At 43.8% G+C, this 16,750-nt stretch overlaps 1 protein-coding gene, 1 long non-coding RNA gene and 1 other non-coding gene across 3 annotated transcripts in view; 2 read left to right on the top strand and 1 right to left on the bottom strand.

Annotated features, from left to right (window-relative positions):
* LOC127039054 (uncharacterized) overlaps positions 1 to 5,191 on the top strand; it is a 54,194-nt gene extending 49,003 nt beyond the window's left edge. The window contains exon 4 of the long non-coding RNA XR_007770866.1: positions 4,381 to 5,191. This is a non-coding gene — a long non-coding RNA (uncharacterized LOC127039054). The remainder of the gene's footprint in view (positions 1 to 4,380) is intronic.
* LOC127038947 (phospholipid-transporting ATPase VA-like) overlaps positions 1 to 15,697 on the bottom strand; it is a 143,492-nt gene extending 127,795 nt beyond the window's left edge. Inside the window, exon 1 of the mRNA XM_050931976.1 lies at positions 14,959 to 15,697. Within this exon, the coding sequence (XP_050787933.1) occupies positions 14,959 to 15,407 (449 nt within the window). The 5' untranslated portion in view covers positions 15,408 to 15,697. The remainder of the gene's footprint in view (positions 1 to 14,958) is intronic.
* A 391-nt stretch (positions 15,698 to 16,088) lies between these two features.
* TRNAK-CUU (transfer RNA lysine (anticodon CUU)) lies at positions 16,089 to 16,161 on the top strand. Its single transcript has one exon. It is a non-coding gene; the product is annotated as a tRNA-Lys (tRNA).
* The last annotated feature ends 589 nt before the right edge of the window (positions 16,162 to 16,750 follow it).

Here is a 16,750-nt window from a genome sequence, read left to right as displayed (position 1 = left end):
TACAGGGTCAATTGCTTAAAAGAATATTGAATAAACAGCCTTATTCAAAAAGAATACAAATCAAAGCACTCCAGCACTTATATTCATGCAAATACCAAAGAAAAGAAACCATATAACTTACTATCTGATCTCTTTGTCCTTACACTTAGAAACAGAAGACTAGAAAGTAGAAACTACTTCTCCAAAGCTCAGAGAAAGCAGGCAGACAGACAAAAGACTCAGACACACAATTCCCTCCACCCAAAGTTGAAAAAATCCGGTTTCCTGATTGGTCCTCTGGTCAGGTGCTTCAGGTGAAAGAGACATTAATCCTTAGCTATCTGTTTATGACAACATTTCAATTTCATTTGCTACTTTGGTGCCCAGGCACCAAGCTTTGTGAAGTCCCTTTGTAACTCATCACAGTATGCTTTGGACTTAACTATCTTGGGTAGTTTTGTATTATCTGCAAATTTTGCCACCTCACTGTTTACCCATTTTTTCCAGAGCATTTATGAATATGTTGAATAGGTCCCAATACAGACCACTGGGGAACACCACTATTTAACTTTCTCCATTCTGAAAACTGATCATTTATTCCTATCTTTTGTTTCCTATCTTTTAACCAGTTTCTGATTCAGGAGAGGACCTTGCCTCTTATCCCATGACAACTTATTTAGCTTAAGAGCCTTTGGTGAGGTATCTTGTCAAAGGCCTTCTAAAAATGTAAGTACACTATAGCCACAGGATCACGCTTGCTGACCCTCTGAAAAAAGAAATCTTGTAGCTTGGTGAGGCATGATTTTCCTTTACAAAAACCATGTAGACTCTTCCCCAAGAAATCATATTCATCTAGGTGTCTGATAATTCTGTTCTTTACTACAGTTTCAATCAATTTGCCTGGTACTGAAGTTAGGCTTACTGGCCTGTAATTGCTGGGATCACCTCTGGAGCATTTTTTAAAAATTGGTGTCACATCCTTCAGTCATCTGGTACAGAAGCTGATTTAAATGATAGTGAATACCATCTGGTCCTGGTGACTTATTACTGTTTAATTTATCAGTTTGTTCCAAAACCTCATCTAATGACACCTCAGCCTGGGACAGTTCATAAGATCTATCACCTAAAAAGAATGGCTCAGGTTTGGGAATCTCCCTCACATACTCAGCAAAGAATTCATTTAGTTTTTCCACACTCGCCTTATTGTCCTTGAGTGCTCCTTTAGCATCTTGATCATCCCCACTGCTTCTGATGTATTTAATTTTTTTTTTTGCTGTTACTTTTCAAGTCCTTGGCTAGCTGTTTTTCAAATTCTTTTTTGGCTTTCCTAAGTATATTTTTACACTTCACTTGCCAGAGTTTATTCTCCTTTTTTCCTCAGTAGGATTTAACTTCTACTTTTTAAAGGATGCCTTTTTGACTATAACTACGTCTTTTACTTTGTAGTTTAATCACGGTGGCACTTTTTTGATCTTATTATGTTTTTTAATTTGGGTTATACATTTAAATTGAGCCTCTTTTGTAATGTCTTTAAAAAGTTTCCATGCAGGTTGCAGGGATTTCACTTTTGGCACTGTACCTTTTAATTTCTGTTTAACTAACTTCCTCATTTTTCTGTAGTCTCCCTTTCTGAAATTAAATGCTACTGTGCTGGGCTGCTTTGGTGTCCCTTCTCTCCCCTCCAAGCACGTACAGGGATGTTAAGTTTTATTATGTTATGGTCACTATTACTAAGCAGTCCAGCTATATTCACCTCTTGGACCAGATCCTGTGCTCCACTTAGGACTAAATCAAGAATTGTCTCTCCTCTTGTGCGTTCCAGGACTAGCTGCTCCACGAAGCAGTCACTTAAGGTGTGAAAAAACTTTATCTCCACATCCCATCCTGAGGTGACGTACCCAGTCAATATAGGGATATTTGAAATCTCCCATTATTAGTGAGATTTTTATTTTTACAGCCTCTTTAATCTCCCTGAGCATTTCACAGTCACTATCACCATCCTGGTCAGGTGGTTGGTAGTAAATTCCCACTGCTGTATTCTTATTATTCAAGCATGGAATTACTATCCATAGAGATTCTATGGTACAGTTTTGTTCATTTAAGATTTTTACTTTATTTGACTCTATGCTTTCTTTCACATATAGTGCCACTTCCCCACCAGCATGACCTATTCTGCCCTTCCAGTATATTCTGTACCCTGGTATTACTATGTCCCGTTGATTTTCTTCATTCTAACAAGTTTCTGTGATGTCTATTGTATCAATATTCTCATTTAATACAACTCAAGTTCACCCATCTTATTTAGACTTCTAGCATTTGTATATAAGCACTTTAAAAAATGTCACTTTTTAGCTGTCTGCCACAATGTGATGTATTTGAATGAGACTCTTTCATTTGACTGTTTCTCATCAGATCCTACCCGTGTTCTATCATCTTCCATCCACTCCTTCTTACTAGTATATACAGACTGTCCATTAACAGATCCTCCCCTAAGTGATGTCTCTGTCCGAACCATGTGTTCCTCCACACCTGTCAGCTTTCCCCCAGCCCTTAGTTTAAAAACTCATCTACTACAACCTGTTTAATTTTCCATGCCAGCAATCCGGTTCCATTTTGGTTTAGGTGGAGCCCATCCTTCCTACGTAATACATAATGCAAAGAGAAGGACAGCAATTCAAACACAGAAGTTAAGAGATTTAGGGTCAAATTGTGATTCCACAGAAGTCAAACGGGAGTTTTACCACTGATTTCAGTGGGGCCAGGATTTCATCCTACATCATGTAATTCAAACCCTGTTATGTAGCATCATTATTTGTTGTGTATAACATCTATACCTAGAGAGTGAGAAAATTTTACAAGTCTGTATACAGGGCCGGTGCTACCATTTAGGCGGACTAGGCGGTTGCCTAGGGCACCAGGATTTGGGGGCACCAAAAAGCGGCGCCCTCCAATTTTTTTTCAGTGTTTGAGCGGCCACTGCCCTGGGAGGGAGAGGGAGTCTGAGATGCCACAGGCAGCCCAGGGTTTCCCTGGGGTCAGCGGGCCGCCGCCGGCAGCTGGCAGCCCAGGGGTTCCCCGGGGTCAGCGCGCCGCCGGCAGCCCAGGGGTTCCACCGCGCAGTCGCTGCTTCGCTTCTCCCACCTCCCAGGCTTTAGTGCCAATCAGCTGTTTGGCGCCACAAGCCTGGGAGGAGAATTAGAGCAGGACAGCATACTTGGAGAGGACGTGGAGCAGAGGTGAGCTAGAGTGGGGAGGTACAACAGGGCTCCCCCAGGCCTGGGGGCAGGAAGCTGCCGCGGGGGGCGGGGAGCTGCTGCGGGGGGGAGCCTCAGGGCAGAGGGGAGCTGCTGCAGGGCTAGGGGGGTGCAAGATGGAAGTTTCACCTAGGGGGCAAAACTATCTTGCACCGACCCTGTCTGTATGTGACACTTTAAAGCTACTTTGAAATGTAAGCTTAATTTTCTGTTTTGCAAAACAGCAGTAAGCATGTTGAACACATACACACTTCTGTGTTTTTAGTAAATTATATCTATTAAACCCTTTTAGTTGACCTAGTGTGAAGTGATTAACATAGAATCAAACACACGCTACAGTAACTCATGTTTTAAAAACAAAAAACAAAAAACAAACCGCCCCCCCCCAAAAAAAAATAAAACAAGCAGACTGATAGCTATGACTTGAATGTAAAAGCAAACAGAAAAAGCAGAAAGAATACCACTTTATAGACTGACAATTCCACAAAAAGGTCATCGGTTATTCAAGGGAAAAAATTATTTATTAACAACACCTAATCTCTTACATCGTTTCTTAGCTTTGATATAAATTATGTAAATAGAATGTGCAAGTGTGAATAATATGTTAATGGATAACACTGAAAGCAGAATGCAATTTGAGATAAGGCATTTGAGACTAAATTAACCACTTCATCTAACAGAACACATTTAATCTATACTTCTTAAAATCCAGTTGTTAAACAGGCCATTTAGAAAAACAGCAGGACAGACAATGCACCCAGGATCCAGAAGTCTGATTGGATACTGATTGAAATGATGCATACATTGGAATTATTAAAATCCAGTTCCTGTCTGTCTCAGCGAGAGAGAAAAAACCAAACTAATTACTTCAGACAACAGTCTGTCAGGTCAATGACACATTAATGGATCAACCTTTGTGTATGTGGAAGACACGTAACTGTATATGCAAAAAAGACCAAACAACCTGTCCACTCAGGGAAGAGTTATTTTCTACAATAGTGAATAAAATGCGAACATAGAGTAGGTATTGGGGTTCAGAGAAGAGAGGCCATAATGCTCTCAGGTGTGCAAATATCATTCAGATGCTAAAAATAAAAGATCCCTTTTCTCCTGATGTGATGTATATGCTCAAGCTTTTATTTCACAGATCTGCAGGACTATAACAAAGAAGAAGGCAGAAGGAAAAAGCTGACAAAGTAGGCAGCCAAGACATTGGAATCCTGAAAGGGAGAGGCAAAATCCTGATGAAACGCAACAAACATCTGAGCCCTAACGATAAGGAGTAAATTTGTGACAGTGAGGGTAATTAACCATTGGTAGAGCCCTGCGCAGATACAAAATTTGTATCTGCATCCGATTTGCGATCCACAAACATGGACTATGGATATAAAGCAGATACCCATAGATTTGCAGGGCTCAAGATACAATATTTGGATCTGCATCCATCCACGATCCACAAACATGCTCCATGGATATATCCATGGATATAAAGCAGATATCTGCAGATTTGCAGGGTTCTAACTTTTGGAACAATTTACAAAGGCTAATGGTGGATTCTCCATCACTGACAATTTTTAAATCAAGATTGGGTGTTATGCTAAAAGATCTGCTGTAGGAAATATTTGGGGGAAGTTCTCTGGCCTGTGTTAATCATGAAGTCAGACTATCAGTGGTCCCCAATGCAGTGCCCGCGGCCACCATGGTGCCCGCCGGGCATCTATGTGCACCCACATACTGGCTGGTGGACAAGCATCCACCAAAATGCCGCCGAAAAGCAGCGTCACCAAGAGGCATCGCTGTTGAAATGCCACTGATTTTTGGCTGAGACACTTCTTGACGTTGCCGCTTCTCGGTGGCTCGTCATCTGGCGCCTGCCACCTGGAAAAGTTTGGGGACCACTGGACTAGATGATCACAATGGTGTCTAGATCAGTGGTTTTCAAACTTTTTCTGGGGACCCAGTTGAAGAAAATTGTTAATGCCCATGACCCAACGGAGCTGGGGATGGGGTGTTTGGGGTGTGGGAGGGGCTCAGGGCTGGGGCAGACAGTTGGAGTGCAGAAGGGGGTCAGGGCTCTGGGCTGGGGGGTGCAGGCTCTGCAGTGGGGCCAGAGATGAGGGGTTTGAGGTGCAGGAAGGGGTTCCAGGTTTGGGGTGGGGCTCAGGGCTGGGGTAGGGGACTGGGGCACAGGGTTGGGGTGCAGACTTACCTCCAGCAGCTCCTGGTCAGTGGTGCAGCCGGGGTGCAGAGGCAGTCTTCCCACCTGTCCTGGTACCGCAGACTGCACTGCGCCCCAGAAGCGGCAAGGAACAGGTCCGGCTCCTAGGCGGAGGTACGCAAGTGGCTTTGTGAAACTCTTGTCAGCAGGCACCTCCCTCCAACTCCCATTGGCTGGTTTCTAGCCAATGGGAACGTGGAGCCAGTGCTCAGGGCAGGGGCAGTGCATGGAGCCTTGTAGCACCCTTGCCTAGAAGCTGGACCCACTGCTGGCTGCTTCCAGGGTGCAGTGCGGTGTCTGAAAAGACAGGCACTGGCCTGCCTTAGCTGGACGGCACTGCCAACGGGATTTTTAATGTCGCAGTCAGTGGTGCTGAGCAGAGCAAGGTGACCCAGTGCCTGACATGCTATGATCCAGTACTGGGTCGCGACCCTCGGTTTGAAAAACACTGATCTAGATGATCACAATGAAATCTATGAAAACATGTAAGTGACGACCTGCTGTAATCACTGTACTATAAGTGCAAGATTATCTGTTAGTTGACTTGATTTCATATAATTTACTTTTGATCTGAATTGATTTATCTTACTTTTTCTAATCATCTTCTAGTTAAACTCCTTTTGCATTAAGGAGTCCTGCAGCTAAGCACCAAAATCCACCCATAGGAGCCTAAATAGGTGGCCTGATTTTCAACGATGCTGCGCTCACTTAAATCCCATTGACTTCAATTTAGGAACCTAACTTTAGTCATCCTACTTTGAAAATGTTGGCTTAAGTGTTTTGGGGAAATTCGAGACATCCTGAGGACAGGCAAACACCCCCCCACAGCGAATATAGGCATGCCTAAGCCACTCAGGTTCTCAGCCAGAGAACAGAAGAAGGGGGCCAGCAGCACAGATATGGTCATCCTACAGAATGACTAAAGCCTAAGACATCAGACAAAAGACAAGTCTAAGGGACCAAGGTGGTAGTTTTACAGTAGTTAGAAAAAGGGGAGGAAGGGGAAATAAAAGCAACAATTATTTTGCAATGTTGCTAACATGTTAAGTGTTAAAAAAGCAGCATGGACACAACACAGCCAAAAAACACAACCATCTAGACTGCTAGCATTTAAACTCTTCCTGAAAGTGGGTCATTACTTCTAGGCAACCAGAACATAAAACAAAACAAACCATCTCTGTACTCCCCAACAGAGTCTGAGTTTATGCAATGGCTCTTCATGTTGCAAAAGCTGGCTGTTGTTCCTGAGAGACCTGCCCATTTGTAGCACCACATTACAGGGAGAAAACATGACAAGGCAGTGAAAGTATTTTAATAAAATACGCAAGAGGAACATAACTTTTTCCCATCTCTAGATACTATTAAGTAATCCCCTGCTATGCATGATTGTTCTTAAGGATTATTCTTAAGGGTGCAGGGTGCACTAGGTAAAGATCTGCATCTGCTTTCCTTTAGACACAGGGAAAAAGCAACAACCAGTGAGAGCAGGGGGCATATGGCAGCCTGGCAAGGTCAAGTGGATTAAACAGACATCTAGCAATGATCCACAAGACCAGGTTTATTTTCAGTTGGGTGGCTGGTTGGTTTCTGTGGGCACCATGATGTATTTCTGTGATCCCTGAAACAGTAAGATGAATGCTTTTGAAAAGTTATGTCTTCTGTGCATTTTAGAGCTCTCGGTTTGAAAAAACAGAATCACATTATTTATTGAAAGACACAGTTGGAGGGATACTCTTCCCCCCCACAACTCTGGCCCCTGTTTCAACACCACCATCCCTTCCACACAACCCCAGGGAGGAGATGGGTGGTGACACAATTTAGAGTACAACAGGGTGATTCTGAGCTGCTCCACACTTGTAGGTAGCCCTGAGGAGACTGCAGTCGATTGAAGGAGTCTAATTTATGCTATACCAGGGGTCGGCAACCTTTCAGAAGTGGTGAGCCAAGTCTTCGTTTATTCACTCTAATTTAAGGTTTCGCGTGCCGGTAATACATTTTAATGTTTTTAGAAGGGCTCTTTCTATAAGTCTATAATATATAACTAAACTATTGTTGTATGCACAGTAAATAAGGTTTTTAAAATGTTTTAAGAAGCTTCATTTAAAATTAAATTAAAATGCAGAGCCCCCCAGACTGGTGGCAGGACCTGGGCAGTGTGAGTGCCACTGACAATCAGCTCGTGTGCCGCCTTCGGCACACGTGCCATAGGTTACCTACCCCTGTGCTAGACACTGATCCTCAGAAAAGCCCAGATTCAGGAGAGCGCAAAGGTGGCTGACAGGCACCTCATTCCTATCTCCACTCCCCAGGGGTTGTGCCTCATGGAAACGCAGCAAAGGAACTCTGCCAATGTGTTTTAAAATGTTCATGTCACCTTCCTCAAACTGGATTTTCAGTTTGTTTTATTCCTTTCAGGCACATATGCAAAGATTTGATTAAAAATGCTTCTGCATTATACTTTTTCTAACTCTCAATTATGAACATTAATTATACCTGTCCACGATCTAAATGCAAAACCAGCCTTAACTATAAAAGGACTTGAGATAACGGTACTCTTAGGAATGGGATTCGTAACTCTAGTGCCAATTTCAATGTGAAAAATTGGCTTCATAAGCAATTCAGACAGGTTTTTCAGGTTTTTTGTTTTGTTTTATTTTAAACCACCTTAACTTATCTGTGTGAAAGCTGGAACACTTTCCCAGCCCTCAAGGATGACAGGGGATGAGAAGAAAGATCCTTTGAAGAACAATAAAGATATCACAATCAACAACTTCTGTTGCTGGAGATAGGTGGTAAAAAGGGAGGCTTTCTTTACTATTTGGTGTGTGTTTGTGCTCACAAAAAGCTGAGATTAGAGTCTTAACTATGCCAGTAATGATGTATCAATGAGAAGCTTCCTGAACAGTGGTCTACAGAGCTCTTTCTGGTAGTCTGCAAAGAGCATGGTCACATGGTGTTGTATCTCTTTGCTAGATCACATTAAGTACTTTCTGAGTATTACTCTTCCAAATAAACAACTGCTGCGGAAGGTTACTTGATCAACACTGGGAGGGAATGTGGTATACACAATTGTGGATGGGCACACAACACTCTCTCTCAAGATGTGGCTATACTGTGAATCTGAGACCCCCTTCCCAACCTTATTGCTGGTGTACGGTGCAAATCTGGACCATAGTTCTGAGAGGTTTAATTCTGATGGTCCTGCCTCCCAGGGGAGGACTGATGCATGGCTCCTGTTTGTTGGGATGTTAGAGCTATCCATGTGCCTGAGGGTGATCTGTGAAGCAAAACCAGATTTTTGGACATAGTAAGTCCTCCAGTGCACAGTGCCCAAGGAGTGAGACAAGAGGGCTAACGATGCAGTCTTCATGAAGGGAGTGGCCAGCAGAAGCCTTTGAGATCAGAACTAAGTGCACAGTTCCCTGTGAAAACTCAAGAACTCTTAAGCTTGGTTGCCACCAAACATGGAAATAAGTGTCCCACTGCACTTCTTATAAAAAGAACCCAGGCAGACATGCCAGCTTGGATTTCTGATCTTATATTTCAGGCATGGTCTAGCCTTAGGCCTACCTTCCTGAGTCTCCGTGCATTAGTGATGATGCACTGTCCACAGACCAACACAGGAACAGTAGAGTTTGTTGCCAGGCCTATTCTGCCTGAGTGTTTATTTTACTCACCACTTTTTAACTACACCACCACTTTAAAAACCTCTCATAGGTCAATTAAAAGTAGACTTCACCTGGAGCTTGTTTTTAAAAACAAAAGTTTGATGGCCCAGCTCTTGCTTCCACATGCTGGCTGGGGAGACAGGCTGAAGGCATTACTCCAACATCATCAGCAGAACTTGTTGACACTGGGGATTTGCCCTAGTTACAATCAATGGTCGCTAGCCACCAGCATAGCTGCACCACTGCAAACTTCCAGTGTGGAAAGGCAAAATAGTTCTAAGTCATGGGGAGCACTACAGAAGGTAACTCCTCCAGCCTGCAGCAATGGTAATTTACAGGAGTGCATGGTCTGGCTTATAGCAGCTTTGCCTGTTTACAATAGGAGTTACAATGGGCAGCAATACGAGATAGCTGAAATCCACTGTTTGGCCAGGCCTCTGCCTGTCAGTTCCCTTGGGTCTCTGAATCTCTGCCTGGAGACCAGAAATATGACCCAATACCTTATAAAGTATGCCTAGATCATTTCTATAAGGCTCTCCTATGCATCATAAAGGGGCTAAAATATTCATTTTTTTAAAATGGGGAAACAGGTAGTTGAGGAAATTTGCCCAAAGTCACACAACAAGACAATGGAAGATCTGGGAACAGAACCCAGCTCTCCTGATGCTTGGCTTGGTTTCCACCCAACCACGATTGCTACAAAACACTTGTGTGTGGCAAGTCGACATAGTGAGTAAGTGGTGCCATCATGCTTCCCAATTAGTTATTCACAGTCAGTCTGGACAGAACATAGAAAACAGACAAAAAGAGAGTAACATTAAGAGGAATGTTCCCCTTGCCAGGTGAAAAAGGATACTGACCCCAATCACACAATCCTACTGTATTATTCTCAATTTCTAGTGTAAAGAGCTCCCACCAGAGGGAACAGACTAATCCTAAGTAGTTTCCTTTTGAATCAGAATCAGGAATGCTTTATTTCTGGAAAGGATGCAGAGAAGCGATTCCAGCCACCACATGGATGTCTTAGGATCCCAAGGGACGTAACTTGCTTTGCCCCTGTTCCTCAGATTGTGCGTGGAGGTTACCTTGTGTTTCTTCTGTAGGGCTGAAAACCTGTTAATTAAGTGAAGATATTTTGGAAATGCCATGAAGCAAGTTCCTCATGCTCTCTTTTCTCTTTCCCTTGGGTTTTACTGAGGGAGGATAATCTTGATTTTCTAAGGCAATAAGCACCTGCAGCTCCCATTACAATCAATAGGAACTGAATAGTAGGAGTGCAACACCACTGGAAAAAACAATCGGGTCAGAAGTTTTGATTTGATAAATCTACATTTCCATGTCCACAAAAAAAACAGTATGGCCTTCTGATCTGTAAACAGAGATGCTCACACACTGCAGCAATACTTTTTCTGGACCTTAAAGACATTAGAGTAGGCACTAAAACTGAAACCTTTCATTTTGAAAATAACACTCCCTGAAAAATGTTAATTAACAGTGTTTCAGCACCATTGCATGAAGTCACTTACAAAATATAATTCCATACAGCAGTGTTTCCCAAATTTGGGATGCTGCTTGTGTAGGGAAAGCCCCTGGCGGGCCAGGCTGTTTACCTGCTGCGTCCGCAGGTTTGGCTGATTGCGGCTCCCATTGGCTGTGGTTCACTGCTCCAGACCAATGGGAGCTGCTGAAAGCGGCGGCCAGTACGGCCCTTGGCCTGTGCCTCTTCTAGCAGCTCCCATTGGCCTGGAGCAGTGAACCGTGGCCAGTGGGAGCTGTGATCGGCCGGACCTGCAGACACGGCAGTTAAACAAACCAGCCCGGCCCACCAGAGGCTTTCCCTGAACAAGTGACGTCCCAAGTTTGGGAAACACTGCCATACAGGATGAATTCCAATGTTATTCATATTAATTTTCTATTTATACAGTATGTGAATGCATATCATGCTTTGCAAGAATATACTGCAAACAAGACCTCTGCCTAGAAGAGCTTTTAAGACATGCACTCCCAGCCCACACTTGGTGTTGCCAAATATTTAAAAACAGCAGCAATGTGTATATCTTGGAATCAGTCTGAGAAAATGTTTCAGTGTGCAATCTGCATTTTTTTCTAGTGCTACAGGGCTTTGACTGACGTCTGAATTCACATGGCAATGATGACCTTATAAGGAGGGGTCATCAGAGTTCCCACTGTTGGGGGGAGGTAGGAGGAGAAAGGCATAGCCCCCGCCACAACTTTTTTCGCATCCTGCTTGTTGGTGTAATATCAACCCTTCCTATCCTATTCTGTGATGTACAGATACAGGAAAGGTCTATTTGTATATTTATTACTGAAAGCCTCTTACTGAGGTTACTGCTTTTGTCAATATCCTGTTGGGGCCTTATCCTGATTAGCTGACACTGACAGCAGCAGGCTTTGCCTATCATTACATTTCAATTTTGCAATTTATGCTCAAATAAGGAATTGATACTGTAGTCATGAGTAAAGCAACACAGTGACCATAGATGAACAAGTCTAGGTAATGTAAGAACTAACTTCCATCTTCATCTGAACAGAAATGTTAAAACTATTAGAAAGCAAGAGCCAGTCTGTTCTGCATGGGCATTATTTACCAAAAAAGAAATGGTTTTTCCTACCACTCCTGGGGAAAAAAATCCCTGCCTCTGGCTCTTGAATATTTTGGGAGCTAATTGTCTGCTGCTGTCTCCCCCAGAGGTGGCTCCATTTCAACATTATGGTACATAGATGCAGTAGTCTGTGAAGCACTTTAGGATCTTTTTGGGAGTACAGACATTACCATACATTTAAATTACTTAGGCTCAATGCATATGCTAAAATAGAGAGGGTGTTGAGGGCACACAACTATCCACACAGTTAGGAGTAAATCACGCAGTTGAAAACTTCACACTTCTGGAGAAGAAAAGCGGCTGTGCTGGGAAGGGGAAGTTCTGGCCTTCAAGGGAAAGAGCTCACTTGGGCTTTGCTCCTGGATGCAATTCCCTAACTAACCAGCATTCAACTTCCATCCCGATTCAGAAATTTTTATTTGAGTAGCTGGACACACGGTTCTATGCTTTCAAATTTACTACACCACAGGGAATAGATTGATTCAAAATCAGAAGGGTACCACCCAAGCTATTCCCCACTAACCCAGTAAAACTGTAACTCTAAAGTAATGAAGTCCACAAAATACTACGACTCTAATTTTGAGTTTAAACACAACATAAATGCTAAGCATAACAAACTAGAACAAAGTACAACACATTAAACGCTTAGCTGTGAATCTCAACGAGCTTCAATATCAATTTGAAAGCGACAGTAAAAGTACACATTTTCCATTGGTCACTTTTAACCATTCAGTTGCAGTTCAAAAAGAAAAGTTTTGGTGGGAAAAGCCAGCCCAGAATTACTATTAAGGGTTTTGAATGGCTTCTACAACATGTAGTTTTTCAGTTTTTAACTTTGGAGTCTAGATTATCTGTTCTACTTTATTCCTATTTACTAGCAGACAGATTTTGGAACTGCTCAGAATAAGGTACAGGAAAGTAACTGAAATACTTTCCTCATGGATTGTATTTTCTAAATGGATAACCTACCTAATTCTCAATTACTGAGGGACAGTCTCCACTCATTTTTATATTTTGCTTTCCACAATCAAATCTCTATACAACTCTTTTCATGTGTTATATACCCATGTATTCAGATTCTAATATCTAAACCACGGATCGGCAACCTTCAGCCCACGGCCCGCCAGGGTTTGTTTACCTGCTGCGTCCAAAGATTCGGCCAATCGCGGCTCCCACTGGCCACAGTTAGCCGTCCCAGGGCAATGGAGGCTGCGGGAAGCGGTGCGGGCCGAGGGATGTGCTGGCCATGGCTTCTTGCAGCCCCCATTGGCCTGAGACGGTGAACTGTGGCCAGTGGGAGCCATGATCAGTCGAACCTGCAGACGCAGCAGGTAAACAAACTGGCCCAGCCCGCCAGGGGGCTTATCCTGGCGTGCCCCATGCCAAAGGTTGCCGATCCCTGATCTAAACTGTATTGTTAAATCTATTCACCTAAATTTGGGATATTGCTGATTATGTACTCTATATATCATATGACTTTATCCACAAATACAAAGTTTGCATTTAATCTGAGCACTATACCCAGCTGTACAGACACTCTTTTCTCAATCTATGTATTATATATTTTTTTTAACATTAGCTTTAATAAAAATTTTAAATCTGTTCCACGTGAGTTGGGGTGTCAGAATTTGGTCCTAACTAAGTGTTACTTGTTTGCATGTGCTTTGCCTTGGTTTAGTTATTACAGTGTTAGCCAACTGAAATAAAACCCTTTTACTGTCTTTCCCGCACAAACATAACTATAGGAGGGGGAAAGAATAGGCTAAGATTTCTTGATGTGATATGGGACTGGGAAAAGACAGACAGAATTTGATGAAGACTAGAAATAAAGCTTACTGCAAGTATTTCTGACTTAGTCTGTTCTGACCTGTAATGAGAGAGTTGCTGCTGTCTGCTGGAATGCCTGTCTCAGTCAGGACCCCCTCACCCAGGAAGAGACAACATAGACTTCTTAACACGTGTTTCACATTCCTGCCTCACTTTACTGTCTGTACTGTAATAACAGCAGAAGGATCAGCAAAACCAGCTCTCTTGGAAACTGGTGCATAAGACCACCCTCCCGCTCCCCCACCTCGGATTCCCAAAAAATCTCAGCCTGAGCTACAATTGGGTAAATAATCAATGGTGCTTTAAAAAGGAACTGCTATAAAACTCTAAAGGCTAGATCCTCAGTTGGTGTAAATCAGTGTAGCTGATCACATGTAAAAGTTCATTTCAAAGAGGAAAGAAACAAATGGACGAAAACTCCTCTCTCAGCAACAGGAGGTAGCAAATTCACAGTGCATGATGACACTTGAGATGATAAATGATGGGCTTTTGAAAAGCAAATATTGACTGATGCCCTCACCTCACATTCTTTAGAAATGCAAACACAGCAGAACCCCATTAATTCATACTTCACTAACCCACACCCCCCATAATTCAAACAGAGAAACCTGAGGCCTCTACCCTCTGCTCAGCAAAGATTTATTAGCACATTGCTTGAGTGTGGTTTCATGTTACTAAAACTAAATCCCTGTTAGCAAGTATACTGCAGTAGAATTGACCACTTACACGATGAAGTATTCTTACAGATCAAATACTTGTCCAGTAAATGAGTGAAGTTCATTTTGTGATGCTGCACAAGCCTTTTTTTTTTTTTTTAAACACACTTTGCTTACTCACTAACTCTCACAAGTCCGTAATTCACTGTGGGATTCCCAGTCATCCGAATGAATTAGAATTTTTCTGTTTGCAAGCACAGCTTATCTCAAATGCTTTGGGAATGTCAAAACTTCTGGATAAGAGGACAGCAACCTGGGTTGGTGGGATAAACGCCGAAGACGTGGATAACAGAGTGTTTTCATTAAGCTGAGTTTAGTGTTGTAAATGGAAAGACTTCAGAGCATGTCACTTGCTCACTCTCCAACTCTCATTATAGTACTGTAGCATCTAAGAGCCCTAATTATGGGCTGGGAGGGACCCCATTGTGCTAGGCGCTGTACAAACATGCTCAAAAATACAATCCCTCTAGACCCTCTCCCACATTTCATAGCAGCAAGCATATGAGGAGAGAGACAAATCCTTGTTGGGTGATATCAACCCCTCAACATGCCCCTGCCCTTCTTATGCGCCCCCATCTCAGTCTTTCCATTGAAACCAGTTGCCATAATGCTCCCCCCATGTCTCTGCCAGTCTCCCACCCTCCACCCCATGCACACAGCATGCTCCCTCACCTGCAGTAGACCAGACACTCCGTGTGGTTAATCTCATTGTCAGAGCGGTAGCGGCTGTAATCCTCCCACAGGTCCTTGATGGCAGTGACAGCCAGGATGAAGAGCACAGGGGCCAAGGCCAGCTCAGGCTGGAAGGCATTCACCGCTGGCACGAAGTTGAGCAGCGCGATGAAGACAAAGTAGACATTGGCCAGGCGGTGAAACTGTTCAAAGAGGTTCTTGGGCAGGAAGGACAGAGCCGTGTACTTGGTGGTCTTGAGGCGATTATTGGCCATGGGGCTTCTTTGGGGCTTCTCTGCCTCAGGCCCAGGTAGCAGCAGGTTAGAGCGCACAGTCCGTGTCTTGCTCTCCTTCTTCTTCCTCTTTCTTCGCCTCCTGTTCTTCCTCTCCTTCTCCTCTTCCGTCGGCACCTGGGGCGCATCCCTGCCCTCTTCAGCATCCTGTGCCATCTCTCCTGACCTCCTTCCCAAACACACAGGACAGAAGTGAGCACTTTTTCAAAGGGAGCACTTGGCAGAGCCTGGGAGAGAAAGGCCTGGCTGCCCCTCCCTGCTCTGCACTAAGTTCTCATCCTCAAAGCCTACTCACTCCTCACTTTCCTTTCCCAGAAGGGGAGGAGGTTTCCTTCAACTCTCTCACTGTTTTGTTTGGCCTCTGGCTCTCTTCCTCCTCCTCCTGTGTTTGGGAGGAGAGAGCTTTTTTTTCCCTTCTGATTCTCTCACCCTCCCTGGCTCAGTCTCCTCTTCTCCTTGCTAAAGCTCACTAGGGCTCTAGGAGCAAGGGAGGGTGGACTGAATGACTGTCCCGTTGTCTGTCTCTCCAGGAGAGGAGACATACAAAGTAACCCTTGTCCTGTATGTCATTTCAGCCACACTACTCGTTTCCGCTACAAAAAAAGGGGGGCTTGCAGAGACGGCAGCAGCAGCAGCACGCTAGTAGTGGAAACACGAGAGAATCACACACACAAGACCCGGGTTGGGGGAAGAGACAAGCATTTTTTAAGAGCAAGAGAAGAGGGAGGGAGACAGAAAAGCAGCCACACTGGGACCTTTAAAAGCAGAACTTTTGACTCCACAAAGTTAGTAAGTTGAAGTGTGATCCAGTTCCTGGTGTGTGTGTGTGTGTTAAATGCCTGGCTAGCTCAGTTGGCAGTGCATCAGACTCTTAATCTGAGGGTCCAGGGTTCAATTCCCAGGTCAGGTGATAAACTAATCACGAAGAACTTTAAAGTCTTTGGCATTGCTGGAAGCTGTTCCTTCATTTCATCCTCTCAGTCTTTATTTACACAACCAACCAAGGGCAGGCACTTCCCTCCTTCCCTCCCCCCCCCCCCCATGTAAACCCACAGGTTACACTTATGTGCTGCCTTTGACTTTCCATTACACATAAGGAGTGGGAGGGTTTGGTTTGCTTGTCCCCACTGCCCGCATTTGATAGGTGCAGTTCTGTACTGCTTTTCATCCAAGGGGATCTCAGGAGCGCTATATAAATCTGCACTTAACCACAGCAACTTAGCCTTTATAAACTGATGCATTTCAAAATATTCCTGTTTGATAGAGCACTCTTTAAAAACATAGTATGTCATTATTTATTTTTACACAGACACACACACACACACACACACACACTTAACATGGGCAAAACATATTTTCCCCTAACTTTGTTCTCAAAAACAGAGTCCTTTACATCCTGCCCGCAGTGGTGGGGAGCTTGGAGCCCTTTAAATCTCAGCCGCGGCCAGGATTCAAAGGGCTCTGGGCTGCCCGCAGCTGCTGGGAGCTCGGAGCCCTTT

This window comes from Gopherus flavomarginatus, chromosome 1 (genome assembly GCF_025201925.1).
Source record: "Gopherus flavomarginatus isolate rGopFla2 chromosome 1, rGopFla2.mat.asm, whole genome shotgun sequence".
NCBI classification, from domain to species: domain Eukaryota; kingdom Metazoa; phylum Chordata; order Testudines; family Testudinidae; genus Gopherus; species Gopherus flavomarginatus.
Note: the sequence above shows the minus strand (reverse complement) of the source record. Positions and strands in the feature narration are given on the sequence as shown.